Source organism: Caretta caretta, chromosome 9 (genome assembly GCF_965140235.1).
Source record: "Caretta caretta isolate rCarCar2 chromosome 9, rCarCar1.hap1, whole genome shotgun sequence".
In the NCBI taxonomy this organism is placed as follows: domain Eukaryota; kingdom Metazoa; phylum Chordata; order Testudines; family Cheloniidae; genus Caretta; species Caretta caretta.
This window is the reverse complement of record NC_134214.1, coordinates 30338981-30356022: the sequence shown is the minus strand read 5'-3', so window position 1 is coordinate 30356022 and position 17042 is coordinate 30338981. Positions and strand designations below refer to the sequence as shown.

Genomic DNA, 17042 nt, shown 5'->3' with positions numbered 1-17042 from the left:
ATTTATTTATTTATTTTTTCAAACCTGCAAACCTCAAAAGAACAGCACAGAGTAGACTTCATGATCCTCTCTCTACCTCATAAGGGTAGGGTCAAGCCTAAAGATGGATGAAGGAATAAATCAACTGGAATCAAAATTAAGGTTCCAGGGATTACAAGTATTTCCTAAGTGATGTTTAGGCCCATTAATTCAAAAGAATTTAAATGGGGATAGAGGAAGATAGATCAATGATTCTCAACATTAAACTAACAATCTAATTTACCTAGATTTCAGTAAGGCATTTGATACCGTGCCCCATGGGGAATTATTAGTTAAATTGGAAAAGATGGGGATCAATATGAAAATTGAAAGGTGGATAAGGAATTGGTTAAAGGGAAGGCTACAGGGGTCATACTGAAAGGTGAACTGTCAAGCTGGAGGGAGGTTACCAGTGGAGTTCCTCAGGGATCGGTTTTGGGACCAATCTTATTTAATCTTTTTATTACTAACCTTGGCACAAAAAGTGGGAGTGTGCTAATAAAGTTTGCGGATGATACAAAGCTGGGAGGTATTGCCAATTTAGAGAAGGACCGGGATATCCTACAGGAGGATCTGGATGACCTTGTAAACTGGAGTAATAGTAATAGGATGAAATTTAATAGTGAGAAGTGTAAGGTTATGCATTTAGGGATTAATAACAAGAATTTTAGTTATAAGCTGGGGACGCATCAATTAGAAGTAACGGAGGAGGAGAAGGACCTTGGAGTATTGGTTGATCATAGGATGACTATGAGCCACCAATGTGATATGGCCGTGAAAAAAACTAATGCGGTCTTGGGATGCATCGGGAGAGGTATTTCCAGTAGGGATAAGGAGGTTTTAGTACCATTATACAAGGCACTGGTGAGACCTCACCTGGAATACTATGTGCAGTTCTGGTCTCCCATGTTTAAGAAGGATGAATTCAAACTGGAACAGGTACAGAGAAGGGCTACTAGGATGATCCGAGGAATGGAAAACCTGTCCTATGAAAGGAGACTCAAGGAGCTTGGCTTGTTTAGCCTAACTAAAAGAAGGTTGAGAGGAGATATGATTTCTCTCTATAAATATATCAGAGGGATAAATACCGGAGAGGGAGAGGAATTATTTAAGCTCAGTACCAATGTGGGCACAAGAACAAATGGATATAAACTGGTCATTAGGAAGTTTAGACTTAAAATTAGATGAAGGTTTCTAACCATCAGAGGAGTGAAGTTTTGGAATAGCCTTCCAAGGGAAGCAGTGGGGGCAAAAGATCTATCTGGCTTTAAGATTAAACTCGAAAGTTTATGGAGGAGATGGTATGATGGGATAACATGGTTTTGGTAATTAATTGATCTTTAAATATTCATGGTAAATAGGCCTAATGGCCTGTGATGGGATGTGAGATGGGGTGGGATCTGAGTTACCCAGGAAAAAATTTTCTGTAGTATCTGGCTGGTGAATCTTGCCCATATGCTCAGGGTTTAGCTGATCACCATATTTGGGGTCGAGAAGGAATTTTCCTCCAGGGCAGATTGGAAGAGGCCCTGGAGGTTTTTCGCCTTCCTCTGTACCATGGGGCACGGGTCACTTGCTGGAGGATTCTCTGCTCCTTGAAGTCTTTAAACCACGATTTGAGGACTTCAATAGCTCAGACATAAGTGAGAGGTTTTTTGCAGGAGTGGGTGGGTGAGATTCTGTGGCCTGCGTCATGCAGGAGGTCAGACTAGATGATCATAATGGTCCCTTCTGACCTTAGTATCTATGAATCTATGAACAATAGCTTGGAGCCCTGTATGATGCAGTACACATTTTCACATGACCATATATTACACACACAAATTTAACCTCTTACATCAGGATACATATGTTTAGTGGTAAGGGGGTGACAATGAAATATTTTTGAAACATCTCTTGGTATAACTACCTAGGCATGCAGAGAAAAGGCAAGGAATATACAGTGGCTGTCAGAAAAAGATGCAGGACAAATATGTAAATACACAAAGGCCAAAGTCAGCCCTGGCGTTGGGCATGCAACTCCTCTTCACGCCTAACCAAGCGGCACCGGGGACGCATTTGACCTATAGATGCAATCAGAACACTACTGGTATCTTCAGTTACATTTAACAGGCTCTAATAAGCCAAAGAGGGGAATGCGGTCCATTAGTCATCACCACTAGTGGGGGGGAGGGGGTTGTCAGCAGACAGGAAGTGTTTATTTGTCTAACAATTTAGTGGTTGATTCTTACTTCCAAACTGATTGTTTAACCTGTGGTTTAGCTGTGCTTCTGGAGTTGTGTTATTCTATTCTGAAACTTAATTGGTTTTATAGTGAGGGTCCTTTTCTTAATTATTACTATGCCTCCAAGGTAATAAAAGATCCCAGGGAATACCCAACAGCAGGTAAGATTGCCAGAAACACATCGGTAATATGGAAGTGCCCTTTTGGGGATGGAAAATATCTATAATCCCCTAAATAATGTTTAGACCACTAAGTCAAAAGAACTTAAACATGGACAAAGATAACATCCACTGGAGGTTTTAAATCAACAAATTCTCAATATCAAAAACAGCAACTAGGAGCCCTGTATGATTCAGTTCCTCTCCCGTAAGAATTGTTTTGCAATATCCTGAGAATAATCACGATTGCAATTTCTCATTGGAAGTACAATGAAATACAGTTTTAGAGGCCATTAAACACATGGAAGCAGACGTAAAGTTGGAAGTAGCTGCATATACGGTTTAGAACAAAACATGGGAAAAGGTCAACAAATCTGTTAATCCTTAGCATCTGATGTAACTCTACACAACCCAGAAAAACAAACAATAGCACTAAGGCCCTCCCAAATACAAATAAATAATCTAAAATAATGAAAGAAAATGTACTTTTACAGAATAAAATGGAAGTAATTGTAAACCCACTGAGTGGGAATGTATATATTTGATATTAGGGAAATAAAATGGATTATTGAGCAGTTTGATCTGGAATTTAACATAGTCTCTGTAGACTGAAATCTCACTGTTACCTAGAGAGACTAGACCAAACCCATAAAATACAGATCAAAGCTCAGGTTCCAAACTACACCCACATATAAAGCTTAGGGGAGGATGTTCAGAATGGATCTGAACTAATGAAATACAAATTAATGGAACAAGAGCCAGATGCAAAATCTGGGTATGGGTTCAGTTTCTGAACCCCACCCTACTCCATACATGCGGAAAGAGAAAATTATGGTGTGTTCATACTCAGATCTCTCTCTAGTTCTACATTAAGTTTAATTTTACTATAAGAAACAAGATGGAAGATGTCGAGTACAACAATGCATAGAGTTGATGCATCTTTGAATGCAAGCTGTATTTTTTTTCCTTGACACATCAGTCTATATTAACTTTGTTTTAGGTCTTGAGCATATGTGCACCCCTGAAAATAGTAGCAGAAAAAAAATACTTTTTTCAGAAATTAACATATCTATTTAAACTTGAAACAACAGCCACACATTTCGTATTGTAATGTAGTATAAAGTTTAACTAGTACTTTATGTTGCATCATTTACTTTGTTTGCATAGCATGCTTCTTTTCAAAAACACGAATTTATATTTGGACAGATTTTATTGCTCATCATATATGCTTAGAAATATGTTCATGTTCCTGCCAGATATACTTCATGAATAATCCACAACATCTGCTCCACTCCTACATAATCTATTACTCCCTATATTCTGAAAGCCTTCATCTGAAGTCCAAATGATAGATAATTTAAACAAAGCTAAATCCAAGCCAACAAGAAATGCCTACACAAATGAACAACAGCTTTTTATATTAAAAACAAACAACGGTATACATAATGAGGACACATCATAAAACATTCAATATTCCACTGTGTGTGTCTAAATACAGTGTGTTATTCCGTGAAAATCTTTGCTTAAGTGTCTATTTATCCTCTGTTGAAAATGCATAATCTAACTTAACATTCATATACAATTTTAAAAAAAAATTAATTACATTCCCATGTTCCTGGCTTCTGCTTGACTCAGGTTCTCCTCAGGTCCAACAATTTTTATACTTCTGATAGCCTTCTTGGCTTTCTCCCAAAATTTCTTGATGTGCTTTTCATGATAAACCTCCTGTAATCATGTTAACATAATTCAGAGTTAATGTAAAATACCAATTGCTGTGCTGTAAGACACAAATAAGAAAACACTTAATGTCCAAATGCAAATTGTACTATCACAGGAAGAAAGAAGAGGCGATTACAATTTTTGCAGATATCTTCAGAATATTTTCAAGTACTAAAACAAGCTCTTTTGCTGAAGAATTTAGAAAAATCTCTGTGGTGCAACAATGGAATTCGTGTAACTATTGTGGTTCTAGTACAGGGGGAGTCGCAAACTGTTTAAATGATAATTTTGCTTGATGCATATTTTGCAACCTATGGCCCCAAACCCACAATAAAATCTGCACAGATGAACCCTTATGGCCACGCAAATGCCCATGGACTTCAGTGGGCTCTGTAGAGATGTAGGGGTCTGCCCACACATATCCAGTTGCAGGATGTGGGCTTAGAGCTTTATAAAATGCACGTAGGGATCAGTGTTTGGATCTTAGGTTCAGTTTCTCACTTTCAGGTTAAGAACGCTGTAGAGTTAGTGCCTCTCACTGCTCTCCAATGATCCTGGCTGGCCAGTAGGAGGAGAGGCACAAAACTTACTCTGGCTAGAACAATATCCATCCTTCTGTGAAGTTAGGAAGTTTGTTATGACATGAGGCCTTTTAAATGGATGGAGGTGGAGAAACTGTTTGGACACACTGACTGAAAGAACGGAGTGTTTGTGAGGAGGAAGCAGGGTGGAAGTTGTGCAGAGCATCTTCACCCAAGTTGGTAAAAACAACATTTATGTGTATATTCATAGAAGTGCTGAATATTTGATAATTCTCTCAGAAATGAGTTTCTAATTATTATTTCTCTTTATTGCTAATTTCCTTGGCTATGCCTTACAGTTTTGTACAGCATGCAATAGTTCTAAGCCAACTCTCAGATAACATGGCTGGCTTTAGAATAATTAAAAAAAACCAACCCACCCAAATTCTCACCAATTTTCCCCCTCTTTATATTAAAAAGGAGGATAGCCAACTTTTTGATAATTTCAAAGGCTATTTAACTTCTGATTGGCACAATGAGGCATTTGTTTTGCACAATGATAAAAGCCCATAATTATTAACTGGTATATAATCTGCATATCTTTTACTATCCCCCCACAAAAATATTCATAAAGCTTGAGGGCCAACTCCTTATCAAGGCATGCTATGCCATCGATGTCAATGGACTACATGCCGGTGTAAAGAGAGAAAAATACAGGGACCAATCCTATTATCACATCACTTATGAGCCAATCCTGCAAAGACTTGTGCACATCAGTAACTACTCATATGATTAATGCTACTGAAGTCAATAGGGCGTAAGTCTTGCAGGATTGAGCCCTTAGATAAGTGGTTCTTACAATGTGTTACATGGGCCGCATCCAATACTACCTGTATGCCCCTGAAGATTTCACATGGGCCACAGCACGGTGCTGACTGGGCTGCAAGCGGCCCGTGGCCAGAGGTTGAGAATCACTGCCTTAGATGAACAGCAAGGAGCACTCAAAGTAAAAGTCAGCCCAACTGTTCTCTCCTGTGTATGTTTTGGAGACTCATATCTTTCACTTTAAGGCTGGGAGCTTCATGGAATACAAATGTTATGACATACATCAGGAACCCGAATTGTAATAAAATAACATTGAGGTCTTGGCTACAGAAAGCAGAAAAAAACTAATCCAATTCAATTAAAGGTTCCAGAAAGTGCCTCTTGAATTTAATCAAATAAACTCCTTGAGAAAAGTGCTGTTGCTCCTATTTAACATTATATCACCACATATTTTCCATTGCTGCTTACCATAGTACGCAAAATCTCAATTACATTTTAGCAATTGCACCTGAATAAAAGTAAAACTGGTCCAGATAGTTCCCCCGTACTTACATTATTATGAATGAAGATACTAAGTGGTTCCTTTGGGTAATCCAGAGTCAACAGTCTGTCTAAAAATTTAGGTAGGAAAGGAGTTGGTTGTTCAATGAAAACAGCAATTGTAACCCTTGGATATTCCTAAAAGAAATAATATGTTGACACAAAATACAACCAGGAACATTTGCCTCCTCTCTAAGATGACAACAGCATGAGCTCAGTCCTGCTTTTAGTACAGTTGATCTCAACTCCGTATCTAAAAATCATCATGCTTCTGTGTACATATCTGATTTTACAAGATACTAACATAGATGTCCAGTAAACCAAATGGATTTAGTTTCATTAGGATCTGGGAAAACCTTTTGGGAAATGAGGAGGCTATACAGGAAGGATGAACTCCACCTAAACCAAAATGGAACCAGATTGCTGACATGTAAAATTAAAAAGGTCATAGAGGATTCTTTAAACTGAGGGCTGGGGGAAAGTCAGAAGGTGTGAGTTTGGACAGACACATTCCTTTTGGCCAGGATTTATGAATAGGGATAGAAGTTAATAAAAGTACAGATAAGAACGGAAGAGAAACAGTCAAATGAAAAAAAGAGGCCCATTTAATTATCTCACATGAAGGCAGACAAATTAATATTGACACATTTTATAAGTGCTTGTATACAAATGCAAGAAGTCTAAATACTAAGATGAGGGAACTTGAGTGCCTGATATTAAAATGAAGCTATTGATATAATAGGCATCACAGAAACTTGGTGGAACGAAAATAATCAATGGGGCATGGCAATACCAGGGTAGAAAATATATAGGAATGACAACATAGGTTGCACCACTGGAGGCGGGAAGGGATGGCACTATGTGTGAAAGAAAGCAGAGGCAAATTTAGTAAAAATCGTAAATGAATCAAATAGTTCCATAGAATCTCTATAGATAGAAATGCCATGCTTGAATAATAAGCATATAACACTAGGAATACACTACTGACCACCTGACCAGGATGGTGATGGTGACTGTGCAATGCGCAGGCAGATTAGAGAGGCTACAAAAACAGAAAACCCAATAAAAGAATAGGGGATTTCAACTATCCCATATTGACTGGGAACACTTCACCTGAGGATGGGATGCAAAAATAAAATTTCTAGATACCATTAATGTCTTGGAACAGCTAGTCATGGAACCCATAAGAGGAGAGGAAATTCTTGATTTAGTCCTAAACTGGTCCAAAGAGGTAAATATAGCTCAACTGCTCAATAATGGTGACCACACTATAACTAAATTTAACATCCTTGGAGGGAGGAAAATACCAAAGCCACCACAGGAGCATTTAACTTCAAAAAAGGGAAACTACACAAAAATGAGGCTAAGTAAACTAAAATTAAAGGGAACAGTCACAAGAGTTAAATGCCTGCAAGCTGCATGGAAGCAGTTTTAAAACACCATAATAGAGGGTCAAACTATCTATACATACATAAATACGCACACCAAATATATATATATTATAAAAATATAAAAGAGAACACCCCCCCCTCCCCAAAAATGCCATAATGACCAAACAGAGTAAAAAAAAGTTCGTTAGAAATTTAAAACAATATCTATTAAAAATGGGAAGTCAGATCCTACTCAGGAAAATAGAAAGGAGCACAAACTCTGGCAAGTCAAGAGTCAAAGTATAATTATGCAGGCCATAATGAATTTGAGGAACAACTATGAAAAGACACAAACACTAACCACAATTTTTTTTTTTGAAAGTACATAAGAAGCAGGACACATCACAATCAGTGGGTCATTGGACCATCGAGATGCTAAAGGAGCACTCAAGGAAGACAAGGCAGTTATGAAGAAGCTAAATGAATTCTCTGCAACAGTCGTCACTGCAGAAGATGTGAGGGAGAGTCCTACACCTGAGCCATTCTGTTTAGGTGACATATCTGAGGAACTGTCACAGATTGAAGCAACAGCAGAGGTTGTTTTGGAACAAACTGATAAATGAAACAGCAGTAAGTCACCAGGAACAGATGGTATTCAGCCAAGAGTTCTGAAGAAACTCAAATATGAAATTGCAAAACTGCTACTAGATGGACTACTGATCTGACCAAATATAGTCATTCTTATGTACTTCACTAAATTCTCTACAAGTTATTTTCAGTCTCAGTGTAGCTACTGAATATTGCAAGTCAAGGTTTTAAATTACTGACATATGAAAGAAATGCATATAAACATTAGAAAAACAATATTTCACAAAATAAATTTTAAAAATAGTATGCAAAATCTATAAAGTTAACGTTTTAGCTATAGAAAATACATTTTAGTTGTCTAAAGGAAAACAGACTGATTTTAAAAATAAATTACATAACTGAATTTATGCCACAAAATATTTTACTCATCTATATTATACGAGTTCATTAATGCATGGAAAGCAGCCAAAGACAGGCAAGGCATAACAGCAGCCTTCTCTACTTCCCTATTAACTGATTTATACTCAAGGAACTATTGATAGGTCAGCTATAGTAGATATGCATTGTAGATACATTTTACTATAGTTCATTAAAATAAGAATTTTATAATCATGCAAATAGATGGTTAAAACTTGCTCGTTAGCATTAAGCAAAAGTTATTTTTCTGTTTGCAGTTTATGGTAACAAGAATAATTAAATAATTCATTAAAAATAGAAGAGAAGTGTTGTAAAGCCAAGCAAAGGCTTTTATACCATTTAGATACTAAAATTATTTTGGACTTTTGGTTTAGAACAGTAATATTAAATTACAGGAATGTTTTATAAAAAGACCACCACTAAAACAAAATTAGGTAACTTTTTATCTAGAACAGGTTTGTAAGTTATTTGAGATAGACATCTAAGCTTTCAGTAATGTACTCCTACACATAAAAATGTATCATTAAAAATATTTTTCTACTTCTAAACCAGACAATTAATATAAACATTGTTAAAACTCACTGCAATGGACTTCAGACAGAAACCAAATATGGGTATAAAAATCTTCAAGTTAGTTCTCTTTAAGCAAGTCTACATTCACTTACAGTGCGTCTGCACAAGATATCAGGATGTGTTGAAATTTCAGTGTCATTGTCCAAGTGAGAGACAAGGTGGGTGAAGTAATGTCTTTTTTATTGGACCAACTTCAGTTTGGTGAGACAGACAAGCTTTCAAGCTACACAGAGCTATTCTTCAGGTCTGGAAAAGCTACTGCTAGTGTCACAGCTAAATACACAACTAGCATAGCACAAGTACCGCATATTCTAAGGAACCATATAAGGTGAAATAGCCTGTTAACACCTCTGTAGTCATGAGGACAAAAAGGGGGGTTGGCGGATTCAAAAGCCATAAATCCAGTCTTTATTATCGTAACTTTGCTAAACACTAAAAATCATGATCTTACTAAAAAGAAAGCTGGTGACTCACACCAAACAGAAGCTGGTCCAGTAAAAGATATGACCTCAACCACCTTGTCTCTCTAATAACCTGGGACGGACATGGATACAACACCACTGCATACAGCACTGTTTCTGGATTTCACACATTATTAAAATTTCCAATCTACTGTCATTCTGGCAGGAACTGCTCTACTGAGACTCGTGTCAGGATAACTTGTATTGTTGATTACAAGCAAATGTTAACCACTCTATGAAGAAGATTTATCAGTGAAGTGCACATGTTGTAATAAAATGCATCATTAAGCAGGGCATATGTAATTGCTACCAATAATAGAAAGCACACACAAGCAAGACGGGCAATACACTCGATTTTGCATATTTTTCAAATTCCATGGGATTATTCTGCGGGTGTGGCACTTCAAGATAGCCCCACATTCTCCAGGAAGAAATTCAGAAGCAGCAACCACATCATCAGCACCACGGAACAGGACTAGGGGTAGGTAGCTGAGCCTTCCCATCCCCAATGCAAACGGAAGAGATGTGAAAAAAGAAAAGGAGTACTTGTGGCACCTTAGAGACTAACCAATTTATTTGAGCATAAGCTTTCGTGAGCTACAGCTCACTTCATCAGCATGCTCAAATAAATTGGTTAGTCTCTAAGGTGCCACAAGTACTCCTTTTCTTTTTGCGAATACAGACTAACACGGCTGTTACTCTGGAAGAGATGTGGTCCCATAAGCCCTTTTAAGGAAGCAGCACCTTTACAGCCTCATTATTTCTTATCATGGTCCATCCACCCTCCCTACACCTTACTCAATTGTTGCATCTTGCCTTTAATTAAGCTGTAAGCCCTTCAAGGACATGTTTGCACAGCACCACACACACACACACACACGCTCCAGTCACCACTGCATCCTTTGCTCATTACACAAAGGAAAACAAAGGACTAAGGTGAAGGAAATCTTCTTGAGGATTTATTTCACAGAGATTCCCCACCATTATACCACTTTTTTGGTGGGTGAGAGAGATTTGCCCCCCTCAAGCCACAGAGAGACCTGAAGGGCTCATCTGCAAATTTGGTGGATCCTGGTGAGTTCCAAGAGATCAGGGCCAGTCACACAGAGTTCTTGGGCCTCTGCACTGGTGGTGACCTCCTGGGCTCTCCTCTGCTCATTGGCTACAGTGTTCCAGTAGAGTCCTGCTACCAGACACTCCCACAGGGAGTCTTGGGGCAGCCAAGAGAGGTGGTGAAGGAAACAGCTATGAAAAGAGAGTATGTCACTGGGGATGGTGGGGAATATGTATGTTAACAACCCCTATTCCTGGCCTATACACTCCTTCCCCTTGACCTCTCCCATTCTCTACCCTCTCCCACAGCATGGGCTCAAGACCCACCCTTCACAGGGGTCCAGAAGGCAGCATGGGGTGGGGGTGGGGGTGAGGGAACAATGACATTGAACTGGTGTGATTCCCCCTTCCACACATAGATAGTCCCTCCCATCCTTCTACAGACTTGTAGCTGGTTACGGGGCACAATCTGCAATCACATACACCTATGCAAGTAGGGTTGCCAACTTTCTAATCGCACAAAACCGAACATCCCTGCCCCTCCCCCTCCCCTTCTCTGAGTCTCCGCCCCCGCTCGCTCCATCCCCACTCCATTCATCTCTCACTTTCCCGCACCCTCACTCACTTTCACCAGGCTGTGGCAGGGGGTTGGGGTGTGGAGGGGATGAGAGCTCTGGGGTGGGGCTGGTGATGAGGGGGGAAAAAGGCTCTGGGGTATGCCAAATTATAACCAATATGAAAATATTGACATTTGCCACTTAAAATAGTACTAATAAGTTTGTAACTCATGAATCTGTTTCCATTATTATTTTGTATAATATCTAACATATGAAAACAGCCTCAAGTGTGCTTGAAATGTAACATTATGAACTGGAGCCTTTTTGTCTCAGAAAAAGCACTATAAGGGCACTGAAATTCATGTATTATAAAGTGTTCAGTTATACTTGAGATATACTTACTTTAACCATTGATAGGTCTAGTAAATCTAAATCACAAACACCACATCCAGTTTCACGTGTCCAAGCATTAGGGATATAATTTCCAAAGTAACTGAGGTGAATCTAGTAAGCAAAAGAACAATTCACATTTACTATATGTGAATGCAACCCATCCCTGTATCTTAACATAGAGATCAACACATCAATTTTAATCCTCAATATTGGTTTAATAATTTCTGTATAGGTATGCTTTTCTTTCTTTACAAAACAAAACACATACAAAAAAACATCTGCTAAAAGCTATTTTGACCCCTTTTACAAGATACAGCGATAACATCCTCTGGAATTTGTGGTCACAGATTCAGGAAGCTGAACAATTGTGGTGGGCATAATAAAACACATACTGCATTTCACCCGTCTTTGAAAAATGCCATGACTGATGCCATGCCAAAAAAATATTAGCAGAACCAAGTTAGTACCCTTCCTGCAACTGATGGTCACTGGTATTTATGGGAAAATAGAGATGGGCAAAGGGCAAAACTTCCTGGGAAGGGATATATAAAATTTAGAAGATACAGGTGCACAGATGTCAAATGAATTGGACTGAAGCTTTTTCAGCTATTCCAGGACCCAGAAAACAAACAGTGGAACACATTTCACTAATGCACCTGGCTCTCCGACAGGTTCTCTGGCAGTTGTGTTGGCAATTTTGGAATTGGCTTCAAATCAGCTATATAATTATTTGAAGGTTAGGCTGTCTAGGGTGCCATATGTTCCTGGATGCCATATTTTATCCATGGCCACATTAGCAAATAAGGTCCCTTCCAAATTCATATTACCATTCTCATGGGTTAATGCCCTACAACCACCCCTATCATACTCAGTGAGTAGGCAGAACATAATTTCCCATGTGAAAACTGCTCCATGATAGACTCAAATATGTTACAGTTTGCTTCCATTTGTTTATTTCTTGATATGTTTATTTCCCTCTTCTTTATCAGATGTAGTCAGTGGAAAATATTTATCAAAATCAGACAAAAACTAAATCGTTACCGGACTTTCAGATACCTAAAAATAAATCTGTAAGAGTGCTTAGCCAAATAAAATATGACACCAATACAAATATAACTACACTAAGGAAAAGAGTAAAGAACACTTTACATTATTGCTATAATTTTGCTCCTACCTTTTAGATAAAAAGTAATCCACTAAATCCTAATCTGAGTTCAACAGAGCATGTATAAAATAGAAGTTTCTTGCAAATACTAAGTATTTTAGTTTTGGAGATTATTTCAATGCATGGCCATTCCTCATCTGGTGATCGTTTAAATGTTTTTCTAACCTGTTCATCACATTTATGTATCTCTGCTTAAACTCTATTGCCACTGAAGGGCACAATCATAGACTATGACAAAATGTTTCAGAGAAACTCATAGTAGGATTATTTTTTTCCTGCTTCAGTAGGTTTTTAGACTAAAATCCTTAAAATGCTTTTGCACCGTGACAGAAGTAGGGTAAACTGCTGTGTGACTATAAACAAGAAACAAGTTTTGTTTAATATAGAATATTTTGGGAATTAGGCTTCACCCGATCCACTTGTCACACACGTTACTTAAAAAAACAAAACAAACAGAAAAATACAATCGTATCTGAGTGTTGACAGCTAAGTAGAGGTACTAATTAGTGCCAAATAGAATCAAAGCAAATATTTGTAAATGGAAGCCATATGGAAGAAATATCAGCTATCTAGTATGTATTTTAGAATTAAGTCAACCATAGTTTACAACATTTAATATAGTAGATATTAATTTTAAAAGATCAAATGCTAGGAGGAAAAAAACCTAGTAGTCAGTAGTGGCCAGGATTTTAAAATGATTAGTGTTGGCAGGATGGCAGTTGCAGCCTTGAGGCGTTATACTCCACTTCTGTGCCCTGCCTGGGACTTCTCTTCCCCCCAAAACCTCTACATACTTTATTTGAAAAAAGCCCCACTATGCATAAATCACCTACTGTGATTATGAATAAAATCAAAGTTCTCCACTTGCTGTTCAGCAATGATGATAGTTCAATGAAAGCATTAGCTTCTGAAATCCAGCGCTGCAATCAGTTTGCTAAGCAAAGAGTGAGCAATTGATATAACTTGTTATCAATATAGTGGCAATGGAATAACAGGCTGAAGAGTAAATGATCAGCACAATATATGAAACTTTAGCCACGACGCATATTAACGTTAATCGGAAAGTGAGCCCCTCATTTACCTGTGCTATGCTGAAAGTTTATTTCAGTTTCTTTTGTTGTCTTATTAAAACTGGTCCTTGATAAAAGCTGAAAAAGTGACTGTCACTTACTTTAGTGGGGCCATTTCCATGCAGAGTGATGGGCAGCGTCTCATACACTGAATTCCTTGCTCTTACTCTTCCTTCTTCAAATTTCAGAAGAACTTCATCTGCACATTAACCAGCATGTTAACAATACGAATGAAAATAGTTAATTGGAGGATGCTCAAGCGATTGGTGCTGTGTCACAATTAACAGACTTTAAATATATTCTAGTCCTGTAAGTGGTCTGGCCCTAAGTCCAGTGCCCTATGTTCAAGTCTTGGCCCTGCCACTATTTTGCTGGGTGAGTGAGGGAAAGTGCCTTTCTGCCTTATGCCTCAGTTTCCCCTCTGTGAAACAGATAGGATACTGACCTCCTCGGTAAATACTTTGAGGTCTGTGGATGAAAAATGGTATATAAGAGCGAAGTATTAATTTATACTACTTATCTAATGGGTGTTATTACCTTAGTCTCTAAGCACTGCATAGGTAAATTAGACATGGAGAATAAGGTCTACATCCTTCACATGTTTTAAGAAGCTTTGCTTAGAGCTTATAAAATAGCATAACTTTAACTTTCCATTTACGAAGGAATTCAATTTTGTTGTTCCACAGTTGAAAGTCAAAGGTGGAGGTAAGGAAGGAAGTTCACTGTTAGACAAACCTAGTTTTAGATATACCAAAACTATTAAAATTTTTGCTAGTGATACAGAAAAATCAATTGATATTGTACATATCAGATCTGAGAGGCCTGATAATCTTACTAATGTGTTCATCATGGAGTAATCCCTTGCATACATGTAAAATTTATTTATTTAAATAAGAGAACTATTTTCACTAAAAGCAAACAAAAAAGGAATGTTAACGGCAGACACAGATGCAGTACATGCCAATCAATATATATGCTAATACACATACCAACAGCTCCATTCAGGGTCTGGAAAATTCTGCACTTGTGGTCCAAAGTAATGTTGATACGTGCCTAAAAATTAAAAACAGCAAAGACACTGAGGTGTTATAGAAGTTAGCATAGCACATGTATTGACAGATGTTAACCAGTTAAAAGTTACAGGTTTTTTAGGTTTCATCTGTTTTTGGGATCTAATTGCAAGTTTTTAATCTTTCAATACTCTTCTTTTTCAAAGTCTCATTTAGCTTTACAGATGACAGTTACTTGCACATGTATTCCCTCCAGAACATCTGATTTATCAGAAAATTGTTTAAATTGATCTAGTACATAAGTAGGGCACTACCAAATTCACGGTCCATTTTGGTCAGTTTCACAGTCATAGGATTTAAAAATCGTACATTTAATGATTTCAGATATTTAAATCTAAAGTTTCATGGGTTTGTAATTATAGGGGTCTTGACCAAAAAAGGAGTTTGTGGGGGGGGCGAGGGAGGGGAGGAAGGAATCGCAAAGTTATTGTAGGGGGGTTTGCAGTACTGCTACCCATACTTCTGTGCTGAAGCTGGCGGCGGTGCTGCCTTCAGAGCTGGGTGCCTGGCCAACAGCCGCTGCTTTCTGGCTGCCCAGCTCTGAAGACAGTGCAGAAGTGGGGGGGGGGGTTGTGGTATTGCCACCCTTAAAATAGCCTTCCAACCCCCTGCAATTCCCTTTTGGGACAGGACCCCCAGTTTGAGAAATGCTGGTGTTTCCCAGGAAATCTGGTCTTAGAATCATAGAATCAGACTTTAAGGTCAGAAGGGACCATTATGATCATCTAGTCTGACCTCCTGCAAAACGCAGGTCATGGAATCTCACCCACCAATTCCTGTAACAAACCCCTAACTTGTGTCTGAGCTACTGAAGTCCTCAAATCATGGTTTAAAGACTTCAAGGGAGCATTTTCAAAGTAGTGGTAAGTCCCTGACACTTGATGCCTAAAAATGACGTTTGTACAGTTCATTGTTTCCTTTGCTTCATTTCTATTCCATTTGTTAAATTTGATAGAGAATGTTTTTGTTTTTTTAATTTGTAGCTAATGCTTGGATTCAGTCTTGTGTGCTTTTACCCTATACTATACAGATTTCATGGAGGGAGATCAGATTTCACAGTCCGGGACACATTTATCACGGCTGTGAATTTGGTAAGGCCCTATACATAAGCAATGAGTTTGCTTTAAATTATGTAAACTCAGCAAATGGACATCATGACTTTCCAAAGGAATCAGTTTGTCAGTATAAGCTAGAGAGAAGTCTCCCCCCCATGCCCTCTCTTGGACTAAAAAAGACTAAAGTCATAGCCAAACAGGATTAACATTTAAAACCAAACAACTCCCCCCCCCATACACAAAATAAAGCATATTTCTTCAAATATAAAAGTTAAAACTAAGCTTCTTGATATAACACAGTATCAGTAGCTCTAATACACACAGCTCTACTAGAACTGAAGTTTCTACACTGCCCCTAGAAAATAATTAGGGCTTCTTTGTATATTTCATTGAATGCCCCAAGCTCTCCTTGGCTTCAGTGGAGTTTAAGGTGAACAAAGAATTCAGTATCAGGCCTAAAAGGTGACCTGCAAATATTTTTGAAGTATTTCATTGCCGTGAAAACAGCATTTAGCAAGGATCAAACAGGAATTCCACGCTGCAGCTCTGATTAACTATACCTCTGAAACTCAGGGTATGAGTTAAATTTCTAATTACAGATTTAGGTGCCTGGCTGTAGGAACCCAAAATTAAAAATGTTGATCTAGGCATATACACTTCAAACAGAAAAGATTTATATTCAGCTTTGAATTACAGTTCTTCCTTTGAATTACAGTTCTTCCTGGCTCTCCAGATTTCCTTACATATTTTGTGACTTGCTTTCACAAACTACTGTTTGATTTTGATTTTATATACATTTCAAAGGACTCCACCTCTCAGTAAGCCATTTCCTTTATCCCATGTTATAAACTCCAAATTACTTCTGAAGCATGACCTTCTGAAACTTTGGCATGTCATTCTGGTTCCCAGACTCTTCCACGCTGGGACCTCTCTTGCCATACCAGGACCACCCTGTGATCTTCTCATTTGCTGGGACTTAATTGGAACTCCCATTTAGCAATATGGGATGGATAGGGGCTTGTGCTCCCCATGCTGAGAATCCAGGCTGTAATCCGATTAATTCCCCCTTTGGGTGGAAAGTTGGAGAGCAAGAGGTACCTGCAGAGTCCACAGGGTCTTTATTGAGATTAATGGGGCTGATCACATATCGCAGAGCTATTATTTTAAGACAATACAGTGATGCCTGCCAAGATCCGCAGACAGCCTGAAACAACACTCTGAATCATGATCCTCCTGAACCCTATTTGTGACCCTCTAGGCTGAGA

General features: G+C 38.3%; 1 protein-coding gene and 1 long non-coding RNA gene across 3 annotated transcripts in view; one reads left to right on the top strand and one right to left on the bottom strand.

Annotated features, from left to right (window-relative positions):
• Positions 1–8194, top strand: part of LOC142073178 (uncharacterized) — a 41936-nt gene extending 33742 nt beyond the window's left edge. Inside the window, exon 3 of the long non-coding RNA XR_012669886.1 lies at positions 7758–8194. This is a non-coding gene — a long non-coding RNA (uncharacterized LOC142073178). The remainder of the gene's footprint in view (positions 1–7757) is intronic.
• Positions 1–17042, bottom strand: part of PLOD2 (procollagen-lysine,2-oxoglutarate 5-dioxygenase 2) — a 78713-nt gene that overhangs the window by 28168 nt on the left and 33503 nt on the right. For both annotated transcript variants that reach the window (XM_048864197.2, XM_048864198.2), the window contains exons 6-10: positions 14642–14705; positions 13754–13851; positions 11427–11528; positions 6018–6143; positions 4004–4125 (exon numbers count right to left, since the gene is read on the bottom strand). In XM_048864197.2, coding sequence (XP_048720154.2) covers positions 4004–4125; positions 6018–6143; positions 11427–11528; positions 13754–13851; positions 14642–14705 — 512 coding nt within the window. The remainder of the gene's footprint in view (positions 1–4003; positions 4126–6017; positions 6144–11426; positions 11529–13753; positions 13852–14641; positions 14706–17042) is intronic.